The following is an 18,382-nucleotide window of genomic DNA, read 5'->3' on the forward strand; positions in this document are numbered from 1 at the left end:
TTCTGCTAAACACCTTTCTCGTTCATATTAATAATATTTTTGGTAAAGGGTTTTTTAGGTATTCAATAATAAAGTCCTACAGATAGTGTCATTAGTTTATTAGCACAATCATAAGAGGTGAAAACAGTGTTAAAAATTAATAAATTAGTAAAAAAGTAACATAATTATTCTTCTTCTGCTTCGAGATTGATGTGACTTCCAAACTTGCCGTACAGTTGAGTCTTCAAATCTGACATAATTTCCTTTAATTTAGAGCATTTATCTTCGATCCCTTCAATCTCCTTCTGTATTTGTTGTTTTGCCTCTTCTAAACATTTCTGGAAAAAAAAATCATCTGGCTAGTATGTTTATTTCTTAAACAGTTGTGGTGTTACTCAAGGATTAATACTTGGCCCTTTACTTTATCCATTTACATAAACGACATGACTTCAGTTTTACAACACGCCAAGTTTCATTCTTATGCTGATGACTTACTAATCTACGATTATTTTAAATTCAGTGGAGGCGAATGAAACAATCACATTAATGAACGACGACATCAACAGAATAGTTTCCGGAATGAGCAACAAAGAATGGACAAAAACAAACCAATCATCATTGGCCACACACGACACGACTACTCAACCGACTTGACCAAAACATTTTACCCAACATCACTGTTAACAGGACTGTATTGCAAAGCCAAAACAATGTCAAAAGTCTTGGTTTGACGATGTACACAGCAAACTAGACTGGATTGACACTGTGGTTAACACCTGTACAAGGGTGTTTGCTGCTGTCCACACACTGAAGAAGATGCAAAGACTTTTACCATTTTACATTAAAATCTATATATAAAGCCAAAAGTACCCATGAACTTTTGAGAAAACTACAAGTCACACCCCCCATAAACCATATACTTAAAATGTTCGTCATGACGAGAACCCTTGCGCAAAATTATCCATTATTTCATAAATTGCCCTTTAAGGTCGTAATTCCTTTCTAAAGGGAACTTTTCATATACCTAATGTTAAAAATACCTCAGCTGTATTTATTTGTTTGTTATTATTTCAATTCATTACCTTATTAAAATCAGCTGTGATTATTTGTTTCTTTTACTGTATTTTGTTTATTTCAGATTAACTTAACCAATCAATAGTTTGATTAATACTTATGATGTCAAACGGGGTGAAGCCCGTGGGTAACAGCTAGTTTTACTAACTAGTTTTTTCTCACTTCAATTATTGTAATATTGTAGTTTTGTGTTAGTTAATGATATGACCGTGGTTTTGGCAACAAAAGTGCAGCGAGCTCAAATCTGTTGTAATAGATTTTTCTATGATTTTCGACAACACGTCACACCTTATTACAAACATTACAATACAAATCATCTTTATTCATTAAAGTATTTTTACAGGAAATACATGAATAGTGTCACAGAAAGGAAAAAAGAAACAAAAAATTAGGTATAAGTATAATAAATTAAAAAGATTACAAACATAAATTAGGCCTATAACATAGCATATTTCTAATTATTTAATAACTAGTTGAACCCCGTCGAAATCGACGGTTAATCTTGAGGTTTTATGTAATTACAGCAATCTTAGTTATATGAAGGGAGGATAAGCAATAATAAGTATGACGATTGTGTTCCCTAAAAAAAGTGATTGATGAATTCGTTTAACACAATATTTCCTACCTTTCTTTTTATCGGCTTTAGGTTGCCCAAAAGGTTTTTTAGGAGTCTTATAATTGTTTGTTCATGAGTTTGTTTCATACCAAAGCCACTTTCACTATATAGGAGAATGAGTTCATATAATTAGTCTATCATGTTACGGAAAGAGTCAATATTTATTACTAACCACTAATTCCATCTGCTTTAGGAAAATCATTCAGATTGTATCCGGATTTATAAGTAAATCTTCATCTTTTTTTGATAAAAATATCTGATTCTCCAGAAAGCAGTAACATTCTTACTTCGATCTCAGCAATTTTAAATCCTTCTCTTGCCACATCGACCTATGTATTTAATCATCCTGTTCTTACTTGATAATTCTAACTTGAATGGGGTAGTTTTGCCTTGGCCATATAGATCACATAAAGCTGTGCATGTATTTCGTGGATTGGAATGAACCATAATTGTAAGAAATTTTATCACAAATCTTGAACATTTGCGGAACCAAATCCATAACCTAGTCCAGCATTGGTAACAAATTATGCAAATGCAATGAGATGTGATGACACTGTTGTGTTTCCGAATGTTTTATATGTAGTGAGGTTTAGATGCGTTGTTCAACCTTGCTACATGTGTACATCAAAGTAAAAACTGTGTACACATTTTTTTTAAATACCTGAATTGACATTAGTTCACCTACTTTACCAAAACCATAGACTCTGTAGTTAGTCTATTCCAAAAATTGAACACAGCTCTCATCCTCAACGTACTCATCTATGACACAATTTTCAACCCGATTATCAAAAACTGTTATACCAATAAATGAATCTCAGGTGTTATTTCTTGAATTTAAAAATAAATGGTTATTGAAAGTAGGAAAAAAAGGCAAGTGCCAACCTTACAATATGTATAAGCTAACCCGATAAGGAATAGTTATATGTTCCTTTGAAATTGATAAGTCACACTTATTTCATAATTTAAAATTTTCTAAGAGCAATAAAGCATAGATTTTTGAACAAAACATTTCAAATGTATCATATATTCATCATTTTGTTGAAACTATAAAAAACTTGCCATGCAGTGGAGAATCCATTTAAAATCATAAATAATAATGTAAACATTTAATTTTGACAGTTTCAGTAGACCTTTGAATACAATTTTAATATTAACAGCTGGTTCATTAAAAGTAGTGTAAAATCATCCATATGGTCGAAATGTAAACAAAATTGCAGAGTGAACTTTAAAGGCCTCTGGGGCAGAGCCCCAAGGAAATTTACATCGTTTCTCTTTTGAGGGCTCACCTACAGACCAATACCTTTCTTTAGACACCCCTACCAAGTTTCTACGCCCAGCCGTTCTCTCAAATTAGCTGTGACAAAAACCTCGTTTTCCTCCATAAGAATAACATGGTATGGGAATTTAAAGGCCACTGGGGCAGAGCCCCGAGGGAATTCTCCATGTTTCTCTTTTGATGGCTCATCTACAGACCAGGACCTTTCTTTAGACACCTCTACCAAGTTTCTACGCCCAGCCGTTCTCTCAAAATAGCTGTCACAAAGAAAAACAGTTTCAAATTAATATATAGATTCCAAAACTCTTCTACTGATTATAGCCATACATGATTATAGTTTAAGATTGAAAATAGTTTTTTAAAGTTATTGTTATAATGTTCATTGAAAATATTTTTGGGTAGGCTAAATAAAAATTGGTTGACAATGAAACTGTTTTTTCCTCAAATAACTTCAATCTGTGTTGTTCTACATGCCTGGTGTTTTTTAAATTGTAACTGTGGAAATTGTTAGTTTGATGATCTGAACTTTATACATGTAGAATGGCTTCAAATGTATAAATAAAAATAAAAATGTATAAATAAATCATAGATGGTCACTATACCCGATTTATAAAAATATACCCTAACTGATTCTCTGTTTTTTATACCAAAGATAATTCTAAGAGCTGTTTCCTGTTGACGTAGAATTTAGTACAGGTTTATTTTTGCTGAAGATTTTTTTTACCACATGTCTGTTTGCGACACTGTCAACACACTTGGTGTTGTACTTGACAAAGACCTCTCTTTTTCTGACCATGTCACATCTGCAGTTCAACGTGCAGTGGGTAGACTGAGAGGTCTTAGCAGATTTAAAACTCTACTGCCAGAATATGCCAAAATGCAACTCATGCGGTCCTTGGTCCTCCCAGCCTTTACATATTGCTTTCCTGCATATGGAAACAGCATCTCTAAGGAGGATATGGCAAGAGTTCAAAGAATTCAAAATTCTGCAGTAAGGTTCATTTTTGGCCTTAACCACTTTGACCACGTGTCCTCCTTCCGAGATGCTGCAAAGCTCATCCCAATGGATGAAATGTGCAGGAGGCTGACCTGCTGCCTGGTCCACAAAGTGCTCACGCTGGGAGAGCCTCAGTACCTCAGCGAGAGGCTTAAGTACAGGGGGGAGATCTGCCTGCGTGGTACTCGTTCCGACCGCAGGCTTCACTTTCCTAAAGTGAGGCTTGAAGTTGGAAGAAAGTCGTTTTCTTATTTTGGCCCGCAGTTGTATAATGGCCTCCCTCAGGACATAAAGAGCTCCAAATCGTATGGCTCATTCAGGGCCGCAATGCAGAAAAACAAAAGCAAATTGTAAATGTTTTTTTTTCTTTGTAGTTTGTCTGTATATTAAATTTCTGTATATATTAGGTTAGTTTAGTTTTAGTTTGACTTGAGTAAGTTTGAAAATCATGTATATGAAACTCGCTTGTAAATAAAGGCCTTTTTATTTATTTATTTATTTATTTATTATTTATTTATTTATTATTTATTTATTTATTTATTTATTATTTATTTATTCCTCATGCTTATCCCAAGTTAAATGCTGGTCTAATATTAGACCAATGAATTTAGTGTACTCCAATTAATTTAATTTTGAACCATTAAGATAAATATCTGATTGTAATTTTAACCTTGATTGCCTTGTAGAAAAAGATAAAATATATTATTTATTTGAATTTATTAGTAGATTTTGTTATTTGTGAATTCATTTACTAACAATAAATTTAAACACCCCTGCCGCAGCAAACCTGCCGACTGAGCAAATTTCTATTTGACTGAATTGATTTTCAATTAAATCTATTTAATTACATTAGGTTAAAACATTAATTACATTAGGTTAGGTTTAATTAACATTAGGTTTAACGAGTACCTAGGCTTGCAGCTACAGTGAAACTAATAAAGTGTGTTTTATAATAAAATATTAATAGCTTAGCATAAAATAAATAAATTTGACAAGTTTGAACAAAATATATCCATAAACAAGCAAACTACAACATTTTACAAACAATATTCTCCATAAGAATAAGATGGGAATTTGAAATTAACAATTTTTTGAATTTTCTCCGTAACCAATAACCGTACAAAAACACTTTGATATACTAAATTATTTGTTTTTTAAGCTCTTTAAAAAGGTATAGAGAGAAATTGGGAAATTTTGAGTTTTGAGGGTCAAAAATGAGAAAACCCAATTTTTACCCCATAAAACCCCGTTCCCATGGTCCGATCATGCTGGTTTGCAAACTCATTCAAGTTCATCTTGCACCTTGAAATATATTTTACTAATATTTATGTTATAAGAACTGTTGAATATAAACAAAACTATTTCCTGTGTGACTGTGAGCGTGTGGGGCTGAAAAATAAGGGGTTGGACAAGGACCGACATCAGTACTTAAGAACGGCAATTCCCGCCCCGGAAGTGACGTCACCATTTTCAGCCAAAATCGACACTGAGACATCTAGATTGATCATTTTTGATACCTTGACATCATTTTTAAGTTAGTTATCACATTATAATTTTTTCTCATTTTTGGGTCGCAATACTCATAATTGTTAGCACTGAACGTGTTAACAAGGGTAATGTATTTTTGAGGAATTTTACTATCTTTTTGATATCTTTTTTATTGTCTTCTTTAAATGTAAAACTACTTTAAGGCTTTTGTAAACTTATAAAGTTTGATTGTGAGGTTGCATATTTATGTTAATATTAGAAAGAACTTGATCTTCTACTTTTTAATGGATTAACTTTTCCAGACTTTCTGGAAAAGCTGCGGTCTGCTATATCTTCAGCTGAACAAAAATGTGAGTCCAGTTTGTCCTATGAGAGAGAAACTGCCGATACAGAGACTATCTTAACAACTCACGACGAAGCTATAGAGACAGAGCCAAGTGTAAACATCATCACTACTCCTCCATCACACCCTCCTGGCTTTAAGGGCTGGAGAACCCCTGATCTGAAGAAACGTGAAGGATTCAACAAGCTCTTAGGGAACTTTTCATCTGATCTCAGTGACGCAGCAGAACCAAAATCTACTCTTCAAAACCAATTGCAAACTTGTCAGTTTGCAATTGGTTTTGAATTAGGTTTTGTTTTTGAGTGATTGGGTTTGATGTTGTGATTGGTTTTGGTTTTGAATTGGTTTTGTTTTGTCTTCCTCCCTCAACTACTCATCCACCCCTGAGACGCTCAAAAAGAATAGGACGGAACAGAACATCTCGTGTAAATGATATATATAGCCAAGCGAAGAAATGTAAAAATAGTGATCTCAGTACCACTACTCATCATGGCCCTTCATCACCAGGTGCTTCGGTGGAGACAAGCCTCAACACATCACATCAGACCAGCCCCAGCCCCAGCCAACCTAAGTCACACCTGGACACCACTCCTACGCAGAAGCCGCTGCAGTGTCATGTGACAAGGGGGGTTTGAAAGCAGAGCAAAGTGCAGTTAGTGGGGGTGTAAGTGATGTGAGTCCCCGGTTGTCATCTCTTGCTGAGCATACTATTACAAGCAATAATGGTGTTGTAAATAATGTTGTAAATAGTTTTATAAATACCAATATCCATCATGTAGATAGCAGTATGAATTCCAACACTTTAAACTCCCATACCGCCAAAATCACAAACCCAGGATAGTTTGTAGTACATCCAAAAAATGCGTAACAATATTAAATCAAAATATAAGAGGTTTGATACATAAAATCGAGTCATTGGAAATAATACTTGAAGAAATTGATCCAGCATTTTTGGTATTAACGGAGCATAACTTAAAACATGACGAATTTGATAAAATAAATATCAATGGTTATAAAATGTGTTCTTTTTACTCTAGACATACATCCAATGGTGGGGTGGTGATAATGGCGAATGGCAGTGTGAAGTGGGAAAACCTTAATATAACAAGCATAACAAACTTATGTATAGATAAAATATTTGAATGTTGCTTGGTATTAATTAAAAACGGGAAGGATAAAATTGCACTAATGGGGATCTACAGATCACCTGCAGCTAGTGATAAGGTGTTTTTAGAAAAACTCAGTAATGCTCTAGAAATTATTACTGGGATTTGTCCTTACATAATTGTAGCAGGAGATTTTAACATTAATGTCTTAGAGGATGCTAAAGATCAGTTAATGAAAAATGAGTTTGTTAATTTACTAAAAAGATTTGGTTGCAAATATCATGTTAATTTTCCCACAAGAGTTACTGAGTCAACAGCAACAGCAATTGATAATTTTGTTTCCAATATTGACAAAGGTAAAATTCATGTTGAAGGTATTATTACAAGTCTCTCAGATCATGATGCCCAATTGTTAATGTTGTCTCGTTTAAACAATGCCAAACACAGTAATGTTCAAAAAATTACAATAAGTAAAAGAGCTTACTCGGAGGAAAATATGGCTTTATTTAAAAATCATTTGTGCCTAGAAAATTGGTATTCTGTGTACGCTGCTCCAGTTGAGTTAAAATATAACTGTTTTTTTAATCTTTTTACATATTATTTTAATATATCATTTCCAAAAATTAAAACTAGAAAGTATAAGGCTAGAAACATGTGGATATGTAATTCACTAATAGAAGAAAAGAAAGAAATATCAGAGCTGGCACTAACTTATAGATCAAACAAAAATAAATTGCTAGGTAAAATCATTAAACAAAAAAACATAACCTACCATAAAAATGTCATTAATAACAAAAGAAATTACTACAAGCAGAAAATCTTAAGATCGAAAAATATTAGTAAAGATGTTTGGCAAATAATTCATCAGGAAACCGGCTCATATAAGTTGAATACAAAAAACATTCATTTAGAAAAAAATAATACCACTGTTACTGATCCTTTACAAGTAGCTAATACTTTTAATGATTATTTCATTAATATTACAAAGGAATCTCTAACGGGCAATAGTTATGGTTCTGCCAATGAAAATTGCAGTCAAAGAGATAAAAATAATATAACAAATTCTTTCCATTTAACACCAGTTGATGAAAAAGAAATACTAACCATTATTCAAAATATAAAAAACAAACATGCTAGTGGTTATGATGAAGTGCCTATTAAAGTGATTAAACATGTTGATAAAGCTATTGTTAAGGTCTTAGTTCACTTAATAAACTCATCTTTTGTGTCAGGTATATTTCCATCAAAACTTAAAATTGCAAAAGTTATTCCTATACACAAAAAAGATTGTCCAAAAAATCCGTCAAATTACAGGCCACTGTCAATTTTACCCACAATTTCAAAAATTTACGAAAAATCTGTCTATACTAGATTAATGTACTTTCTCAAAAGTAACTGCTTAATTAATGGCAACCAACATGGATTTAGGGCTGGAAAGTCGACCAAAACAGCAACTGTTCAATTTATTGAGTCCATTATTGATGCCATTGATAGGGGTGAAAAATGTATTGGACTATTTATGGACCTACAAAAGGCATTTGATAGAGTCTGCCATGGTACCATGGTTAACATTTTGACACAGTTTGGTATTAAAGGCAAAGCACTTGATTGGTTCAGATCATATCTAACCGATAGGCAACAGTTTGTTGAAATAGCTTTCTACAACTGGCGGAAAACAAACAAAAATAAATTCAAAAACACAGTGCATAAAATTTGGAGTCCCACAGGGGTTTATTTATATTAGGCCCGTTATTATTCATTATATACATAAATGGAATTAATTATATATTGGTTAATCAGAATGCCAACAAAGTAGTTCTGTATGCAGATGATTCAAATTTGAAAGTTTCAGGACCAACCGATGAACATATTAAAAGATCTGCAGAAGAAGAGTTAAATAACATAGTTTCATTTTTGACAAATCTAAACTTACAGATAAATTTTAATAAAACAAACTTTATAAATTTTAATACAAATAAGAACCAAAATGGGTTTTCAACAGAAATAAAATTAAACTACAACATTATTTCAGAAGTAACGGATGCAAAATTTTTGGGTTTAATTGTGGATTGCAATTTAAACTGGAATAAACATATTAACAAAGTTAAAGGCAAAATGAATTCAGGAATTTATGTCCTTAGAAGATTATCTAAATTTTGTGATTTAGTCACTTTAAAAGTAATATAGTTTAGCTTGGTTCACTCACATTTGGCATACAACATTTTGTGTATACGGAGCAACAACTCACAAAAACTTAAAAAAGATATTGAAACTCCAAAAGAAATGTATAAGAATCATGCTAGGTTTGAAGTACAAGGCTCATGTAAAGGATAGGTTTAGGGAACTGGGAATTTTGTCGGTGTTTGGTTTATATATACAGTAGAACTCTGATTATCCGAATCAATAGGGACCAGACCCCATTCGGATAATCAAAAATTCGGATAATCAGAGTTTAACCGGAATTCCAGGAATTGTAAAGAAAAATCCTCATTTTCGGTACTAAGTGAACTTTTAATTAATAATAATTTAAATCAGAACATTTTTACAGTTTACAATGTTCATAGTACAAGTGTTCTATACATGTTATTAAGTCAATAGTGTTCCATCAAAGTCCAAAATTGGCTAAATGTGTTTAATAACAATTCTTTGATATTTTGCAAAACTTATTACTGTAGCTTTATGTTTTTAAAATTGTTGAAATAAGCGATTCGGATAATTGGAGATTCGGTTAATTGGAGTTCGGATAATTGGAGTTCTACTGTATATGAATGTGTTATGTATGTAAAGCAGAGCATGACTAATACTAGTTTTCTTGGCCATAATCATACTTATAACACTAGACACAAAAATGATTTAAAATTAGAAACACATAGATTAGAATTTTTTTAAAAAAAGACCACATATAAGGGTGCCAAATTCTTTAATAGATTGCCTGAAAGTTTGAAAAGTGAGACTAACATTAAGAAATTCAATAAAAATTTAAAGGCATTCATGATTGAGAACACTTGTTATTCAATTAATGAGTTTTTAAATAAAATAAGTTAAATGGCGTTGTTGGTAAAATTTGTTGGTAAAAAGAGGTGTTCTGTATTATACTTGTAAATAGATTAATTTTAATGTACTTATTTTTATTTATTAGAAATAAGATCTGACACTATTCATTGTACATAAATTGTACATATTATGAATAAAGACATATTTGATTTGATTTGATTTGATTAGGTTTGTGAATTAAATTAAATCATTAAATATGTTTCCTACACGTGTGGGGTCCGATTTACACTTACCCATTTAATACTTTGTTAATGTTCTTTTCTTGTTTTGTTTTGTTTTTAATCTCAAAATTGATAATTTTCCATTGTTGATTTAGACTTATTGGTAGAATCAGATATTTTTCTATCAAAGTATTGCTTTTTCTCGTTTAATATTTGGAATTTCAGTTCTTTTTTTAACTGTTTGACTCCCTGTTTTAGGAAATATGTTTTTTGTTTTCTGTATTGCTTTTCCAAGTCCGCTATAATTATTCTTTTTTATGTTTTAAATCATAGGATATCCAAGCATTTTTATTGTTATTAATTGTTTCAGTCCTTAGTAGTTTAGGAAAATGTGTTTTAAATGCATAAGAAAACACAGAATGAAAGGCATCATATTCAGCATATACTGGGGCTTGGTACACCTCCAACCTGTTTTCATTGGCTAACAAAATAAAAAAATGTATCTAACTTACATTAGTGTCAGAGTATCATATCCTATAAACTTTATTTACACACTTGGGCTTATCACTCACACCTAAAAGCATACCTAAAAGATCCATTTATGTTCTGGTAAAAAACTACAATTGTTATTTTGTTATTGTCTTACATACCTGTGTCTTTTCTTGGTCCTGAAAAACAAAGATCTCTCCCACAAGGAAAGGTATTTTATCATCTGACAGAAGTTCAATTTCGTCAGCGGCCTCTTCAAGGTTCTTCAGCTCATTCTAAGAATAATGAAAGGATTTATAAATATAACAGACACCAACTAAACAAATTAACAACAGATAAAATCAAAAGCCTATTTTTAAAACTAAAACTTGTAGGCCTATAATTATCTTTTTGTTTCTCTACATTGATTGGACTAAGTTTTGTATTAAAATTTGTTTATGTAAGTTTCATTGCACTGTATTCTAATGTAAAATGGCGCTTTGTCGTAAATAGGCTAAATAGATAAATAAATTGCCAAGCTAGTTACATATTTCACAAGTATTACCTGTTTCTGCTTCAGTTCATCTTTGAAATCTTCTAGTTTTGCATTATGACGTGCAAACTTATTGATCTTCTGCTGATCTTCAAATGTAATATGGACATCTGAGTCCTAAAAAACATTTAAATACTGAAATGTACCATAAACACACATAAAACGTTGGTGGCACTGTCTGGAGTAAACTCTTCATTGTGCTTGGAAAATTGACTTTATTGGAGAAAAACAACAAATATCAGACCTATAAAACTGACCTGCCTAAGTGGGCGATACAAAACAAACATTAAAATATTATGTAGGCCTATAGGAGGTGTTTCCATTTTTTAATTGTAGCTATTGTAAAGCTAAACAAATATTGTTCATCGGCGAAACAAGACAAAGTTGTCACGCAATAAACCATAATAACCTGAGTCAATAGTACCTTTTCGATAAAATAACTAAATAATAAGAACTTTTTTAATACCTCCTTTCTCGTAAAATCAGGTCCTAACTTATTTAGGCTAGGTACTATAGTTTACTACTAATTAATTTAATTTAATTTAATTTTACTACTATTGTAGTCATATTAGAACAACTTTAATAACATTACACACACAGTGCAGATGGGTATAAAGTAGCAAAATGCCTAATCATATGTGGAACGAACTTAACTAAATATCCACCAATCTTATCAATTTACATCTGAGTAATTATTTATCCAATGCGAGACTCTCCTATCTAGTCCTGCCACAGACTGGTGAACTTAGTTACTTCATACCTGATGTATTTATCGTAGTTGTCAACTGATATGTTTCAATTTGTTAGGCCTAATATCGATATATCGGATTGAAAAATAAAATATAGATAGGCTATATCGAAAAAGTCATTGATAATAATGAATGTTCCCATTAAGTACCCTCATAATATTTAATTAGGCTAAATCTTTGGATTTGAAGTCAGTTGGAAACATCACTTGGGCCACATAAGTTTTGGTAACCCTCCGTCGGTCGCACCTTACCTATAAATAATTACCAGAAGAATCGCACTGTATCTAATTGATAGGCCTGTAGTTAAATTTACGCATAATTTAATTTTTATGTCATTGCAATGATTGGATGACTGATATATTAAAAATAATAGTCTACAGAACAACCAAATGCACACGTACTTAGGCCTACTTACTTACTCCTTCTTCATCTTTTACCCAAAATGGGGATGAATTGCGTCTCAACAGAAAAATAAATACATTTCTTTTAAATGCACAAAAAGAAAAAATACTTCACTACGTATACAATGGGGACTTAAATGTGGACAATTTGAAAGAATCATGGCAAAAAGAATGTCTATATGACGTTTTAGACTCATATGGCCTACATGTATCTTTGAAAACCCCTACCAGAGTAACAGAGGAAAGTATTAGTCAGATTGATTATTTTATTACTAGTTTGGATGAAAGCTTATGTTTCTGGAGCACTGCCAGCCTTAAGAATACTGTCTGACCATAATATTTTGTACCTCAAAATTAATCTCGCCATGAGACACAGCCTTATCAAGAAAACCATTGAGAAGAGGAAAATAAATAGCTCATCTCTGGAGCTGTTTGCAAGAATGACGGCAACTCAAGGCTGGCAAATTGATAACAAAAATCAGAGTGTGGATTTTATTTTTGACCAGTTTTACACAACATTTTTGTATATATTTGAATTAGCCTATGTTTTCCAAAGGGCATTTTTAATGTCAAGACCGATTAAATGGGTAACTCAAGAAGTTTTACGGTCACAAGATAACCTAACACAATTGTATTGGGAGACAAGAAATACCTAACAATAGGCCTAGTAATAATTCAAAAACAGAATACTTGAATGCTAAAAATCAACATACCTTTTTACCTTTCACCTTCTGTCGTGAACTTTTACCAGAGAAAACTGGATTGTTCATGTCAATAAAAAATTAAAACATCACTTCATACATAAAATTGAATATGAAAACATTTAACTAAGTTTAGCCCTATCATTAATATTTACAGAGTACAAATGGTGAGCAGGGAGGAGAGTGAATCGGCAAAAAACTCATCAATTGAGTAAAAAGCCATGTCCTTTAGCCATGCTTTAAAACATGCCAAACTCCTAAATAGTACCAAGAAATAATTCTACGATTCTAAAATAGATAATGCTAAAAATGTTAGCAAGGAATCTTGGCAGATAGTAAAAAGTTTAACTTGTGGTGATAATTTTGTAAATAATGTTAATTTAAGCTTGAAACTGAATGATGAATACGAATCCATTTAACGAATCCAGTTAATGTTGCAAATGTATTTAATAATTAATTACTTTGTAGAAGAGGTATTAAAACTGACTGGGACAAGTGAAGAGGAGCCTCTGATATCGGGTGTTGGTGACGGTGAGGATTTCCGCTTATGGCCTACTACTGAAAGTGAGGTAATGGAGGGTATAGATAAGGTTAGTCTTAAAAAAAGCTGTGGAGTAGATGATATCCCCATGCAAAGAATCAATTGCTAAACCACTTGCTAAAATTATAAATAAATCTTGTGAAAATGGAGATTTTCCTAGCAAACTAAAGACATCCAAGGTAGTACCTATCCACAAAAAGGATGAGAAAGATCAAGTAAAAAACCACAGGCCAGTGGCAGTCCAAAGTGCATTTTCTAAGATTTTCAAAATAATTTTCCTTAAAAGACTTAAAAATCCTTTTTTATCACATAACAATCTTTTATCACCAAAACGTCCACAACAATATGGATTTAGAAAAAAACAGTTCAACAACTGATGCAATTTTTTATTTATTAGTCTCAGTACATGACAACCTGGATGTGTTGGAAGAATCCCTGTGCTTGTTTTATGACATGACTAAGGCCTTTGTTTGACCTTCTCTCCCATAGTAAACTTAAAATTAAACTGGCAAATATTTTAATTAAAGGTAAGCCACTCCAATGAAAAGTAAAATGGATTTCTACCTACCTACAGGACCGACACCAGATTGTAACAATAAAATATTCAGGCTCTGATGGACTAACAAGAAACTACCGTTCCACAATTTCCCCTGCCATAAACACCAGAGTGCCGCAAGGCTCCAACCTTGGACCAGTATTGTTTCTGATCTAGGCCTATGTCAATGATTTACCCAAATTTTTAACTGAAGGGAAAGTGTGGCTTTTTGCTGATGATGTGAGTCACTTAGTGCAGGACAGTGACCTGGGTAGGCTAAGAGACAAGGCGCAAACTGGCCTAAATGAAATGAGCGGATGGTGTAAAGAAAACGATCTTATACTGAATAGGGGTAAAACTAAAGCTATACAATTCTACAACCGTAAGAAGCCTGAAAGCACCCCACTACTTCGCCTTGAGGCAGCTAGTATTGTTGTAGATCACTCTATTAAGTATCTTGGTCTGACAATAGCCAGTTTCTTAAAATGGCAAAACCAAGTGAATGCCACAGCAGCAAGACTGAAAGCTGTGTGCCACATGGTACGTAGGCTGCAAATGATAGTTGATCAAGCTGTACTGTTGAAAGTTTATTTTGGATGCTTCTATAGCATAATGAACTATGGTGTTATATTTTGGGGGAATAGTCCTTTGGCGGAGCGTATATTTTTGCTTCAAAAACGCATAGTAAGAACAATTGCGAGAGAACCTTACTTATCACATTGTAAACCAATCTTTATAAGTACTTACAGCTGAAAATACTGCTCTGTTCATTCTTGAGTCTGCAGTGACAGTTAAAAGGAAACCAGAACATTTTCCAAAAAATCAACAAATCCATAACTATTCAACGAGGCAGAAGGAAATGTTACATGTACCGCAAGTTTCGTCCAGTTTAGTGAGAGATGGACCAAGACCTACATGCATAAGAATATACAATAAAATTCCAGCAGGCATAAGGGAAATTGAAGATGCGGAGAAGTTTAAATCCACGCTTAAAGAATATTTTAACAACCAGGCCTTACTACTCAGTAGAAGAGTTTTTAAATCAAGAATAGGCCAAAATTTTGACAACCATGGCACACCCGTGCTACTAATGGGATACCTAGGTACAAGTATCAAGTTAACCCTCCAAGTGTCTCTAGTTTTGGTCTCAATGTTCACCCATTTATTGCGTAATCGCAGGGTTTTATTAAAATGTATCTTAGAAACTTAAAAACAATGTAAAGTGTAAAGGAGGGTAGCCTGGGCAAGCTAGGTTGATGACCTGTGGTCAGGCCTTACTTGCTGTGAAGCGTGCTGGAGGTGTTTTGTAAACACTGAGGGCTTTGCACTCAGTAGCTGTTAGATCAATAAATAGGCCACCTGAGGTAGAGAAAGGGGTCAGTTGCCCGGGGCAAGGTGCCCAGGAGAGTTGGGTGAGTACTGGTTTCTCTATCTTGGGGTTAGGCCCAGTAGTCGGGAGTTTTGTACGGGAAGTTTTTGATTTAAGGGGACTGTAAGTTAATTGGAGTTTTGTGATTTGTTTTGAAGGAATTCTTTTGGGGATAGATACTTTGATTTGATTAGATTACAAGGGAATAGTTTCGTTTCGTTTTTGGGGATTATCAATCTAAGATTCAAGCTACCTCCAGAGCGGTTCCTACCAGGCATTTGTTAGTAGGCTATACTTGAAAGTAACCGTCACTGTATTAAACTTTATTACTTAAAGACAATTAAAAATCCTGTTTGATGAACACGATCTGGTTCTCTTATTGAACAGCTACCCAGCTCATAGCATAAAGTAGAATAAGATTAAAGATTCGGGTTTGCTATAAAGCTACGCTCCCATATGCTTATGCAGGATAACCTATGAGGTATGAGAGGGTTTTCTGCATATCACAAAAGTATACTGTTTTATATATAATTTTGTTTAGAAAATTATGGGCTTCAATGTAACATATAAAACATTACAAAAAAATGTTCAACAATTTTTGTGGGGTTAACATTTCTCAAAAATTAAGCTATTAAAATAAATGAAAAAAATTTATGTTTACGCTCAATAAATTGTTATAATAAGGCCTAATAGGTTTACAAATATTTTTAAATAGCCACTTTTTTCAGAATTTTATGAGGATTCCAAAAATATAATAATATAAGGAAGTAGGTTAGCAAATAAATAAGTTATGGGCAAAAAGCAGATTTCGGTACATAGCGTTTAGCTAAGAATGCATGGCTTAACCATAGCTAGGAATATGGCTGATAATTTACATCAATATCACTACCTACTTCTTCAGGATCATCAACCAGCTTTTCAAAATCACTTAAATCTTCTTATAATGCACCACTTATATCACTACTTTTGATTTTTAACACTAAAACAATGATAAACGAAATAAAACACATCAGTCATCAGTGCGAGGTTAACCAAGCTGTTTACATATACGCACGTCAGCTGTCTGCTACAATATTTTCGGAACTAAAATGAAAAGCGTATAGAAACAGACATAAGGAGAAAGCTCTGAATCTGCTGAAAAAAACGATACCTAACTCGATCCAGTTCAATCCGATTCAGTCAGTCCCAGAGCCGGCGCCGCAAACAGTGTTTGTGAGTCGCAAAAGCAACACATAACACTACAGCGGATGTGTTATGAGTCGCTTTTACGACACATAACACTCGGAGGGTTAAGTAAGTTATATAGGCCTACATGTATAGGCCTACAGGTTAAAAATAACTTACAGAAATTATAGAAAGATGGCCACCGTACGTTTGCAATCTCATTATCGGTCATGAACTCCGATATTCTATAGCCTAGTAGGCTCTCTCTTTCATAATCAACATAAGTTTTTCCTTGAGATAACCCCTTCTCCAGTCCCCAATGGTCATCGGCAGTTTGTTAAAAAACTTTAGACCCTGAATTCGATAGGTAGCAGCTGTCTTAGAGAGCCTAACGCAGGGAACATCCAGCATGTTTCTCTGACTGGTGTTGTAGGAATGGACTGGGTCTCTATGTTTATCCCAAACATGAAGAAGGGACAGGAGAATGTAATGGCCGAAGACAGTAGGTATTCCTAGCTTCACTAAAAGGGGCCTATGGCCTACTATGAGCCAGTCTGTCATTAAAGGTGATAATTCTTAAGGCCCTTTTCTGAATCTTGAGAATCTCCACTGTGATGTTTTAAGTTTTACTCCAGTTTATTTAAGTTTATTTTGACATAGCTAACGCTAATTGTATTTGGTTGATTTGGCTAAATAAATGACTTATGACTTACTTAGGAGAGTAAACCAGAAACTGGGCCCTACCATAACCTAAAAGAAATAAACATATTCAAACTTACGGGTTGAAAGCCTCCTTTGGATGCTGAAGTCATTATGTAGCGAATCTCCAAGTTATTTCGGGAATATTTTCAGATTTTTGATGCTGCAGTTATTAAATGATACAAAAATTGTATATGTTTATTTAATAAACATTCAATTGTGCTATCCTGCTGGTGTTGGTAGTCGAGTCGGTTGTGTTGTGGACTGTGGACCAGTGTTTCCATCCGCAAGAAAAAAATATCCCTAGGCCAACGTCAAAAAATCCCTAGTTATCCCTAGTCCGTGTTCTAATAATCCCTCCAATTATCCCTCTTCATCAAATCTAGGTAACTTATTATTTTTGCAGCAATACCTTACCAATGAATATCATGTATAGCCACCTAAAATATGGTAACTGGTTATCCCATATTATTTATAAAGTAATACTATATAAAAAACATGTTTGTACCATTAAAACCACAGCCATCTTTAACTCCAGGCAGGCTGCGGCCTAGTAGAATTGGTAACGTTGCATCATAGATAAAACATACTCCCTTAGGTTGCATATACGAGTATTGCATGGAGTATGTTTTATCTATAGTATTGTTTAGCGCAAGACGTCCTATAAGTTAACATCACTGTTAACATGAAAATAAAACATACTAGGTGTACAATGCAGTTGTCTGCTTGCAATATTGAGCGGAGCCAGCATATTAATTCAATGTCAATGATATATTTGGTTCGCATAAATGTAATGCCTATTTACAGATTCTAAAGTCAATGGTACGTCCGGTTCACGTAGACGGATTGTTTACTTGTAGTATCCAAACTCAATGGTGCATGTAAATGAATAGTCTACTTGCAGTTGCAGTATCCTAAATCAATTGTCCATTTATTTCGTTCATTTAGATAAAATGCCGAATTGCAGTATCCGAAGTCAATGGTAGGCTTAGGCCAACTTCTGCTTCACTTATATGGGATGTCTATGTGCAGTATTCAAAGTAAGTCAAATGATACGTCGGGTTCATGTCAAAGAATTGTCTAATTGCAGTATCGAAACTATGAGTGT

The 18,382-nt window shown here is 33.4% G+C and overlaps 2 protein-coding genes across 2 annotated transcripts in view; both read right to left on the reverse strand.

Moving 5' to 3' along the window:
* The window catches only part of LOC129003956 (lambda-crystallin homolog), a 39,886-nt gene extending 22,454 nt beyond the window's left edge, over positions 1–17,432 (reverse strand). The window contains exon 1 of the mRNA XM_054432310.1: positions 17,355–17,432. The gene's annotated coding sequence lies outside the window, so the exon portion shown is untranslated. The remainder of the gene's footprint in view (positions 1–17,354) is intronic.
* LOC129003957 (probable prefoldin subunit 4) lies at positions 82–17,478 on the reverse strand. The gene is made up of 4 exons (XM_054432311.1): positions 17,355–17,478; positions 11,128–11,232; positions 10,745–10,858; positions 82–317 (listed from the first exon to the last, which is right to left on the reverse strand). The coding sequence occupies exons 1-4, from the start codon at positions 17,385–17,387 to the stop codon at positions 165–167; spliced, it is 405 nt and encodes a 134-aa protein (XP_054288286.1). The 5' UTR covers positions 17,388–17,478; the 3' UTR covers positions 82–164.
* Positions 17,479–18,382: the final 904 nt, after the last annotated feature.

The sequence above is a fragment of the Macrosteles quadrilineatus genome, unplaced genomic scaffold (genome assembly GCF_028750875.1).
Source record: "Macrosteles quadrilineatus isolate MER2022 unplaced genomic scaffold, UCM_ALF_1.0 Scaffold_9__3_contigs__length_116548681, whole genome shotgun sequence".
NCBI classification, from domain to species: domain Eukaryota; kingdom Metazoa; phylum Arthropoda; class Insecta; order Hemiptera; family Cicadellidae; genus Macrosteles; species Macrosteles quadrilineatus.

Bases quoted from the DNA above. Each gene is read 5' to 3' on its own strand.
- LOC129003957 (XM_054432311.1), bottom strand. From the start codon at position 17,387: ATGACTTCAGCATCCAAAGGAGGCTTTCAACCC. The intron at 10,859-11,127 runs GTAATACTTGTG...CATTATTCTTAG, and splicing joins ATGAACTGAAGCAGAAACAG to AATGAGCTGAAGAACCTTGA. The intron at 318-10,744 runs GTATGTAAGACA...TTTTTTTTCCAG, and splicing joins AGGACCAAGAAAAGACACAG to AAATGTTTAGAAGAGGCAAA.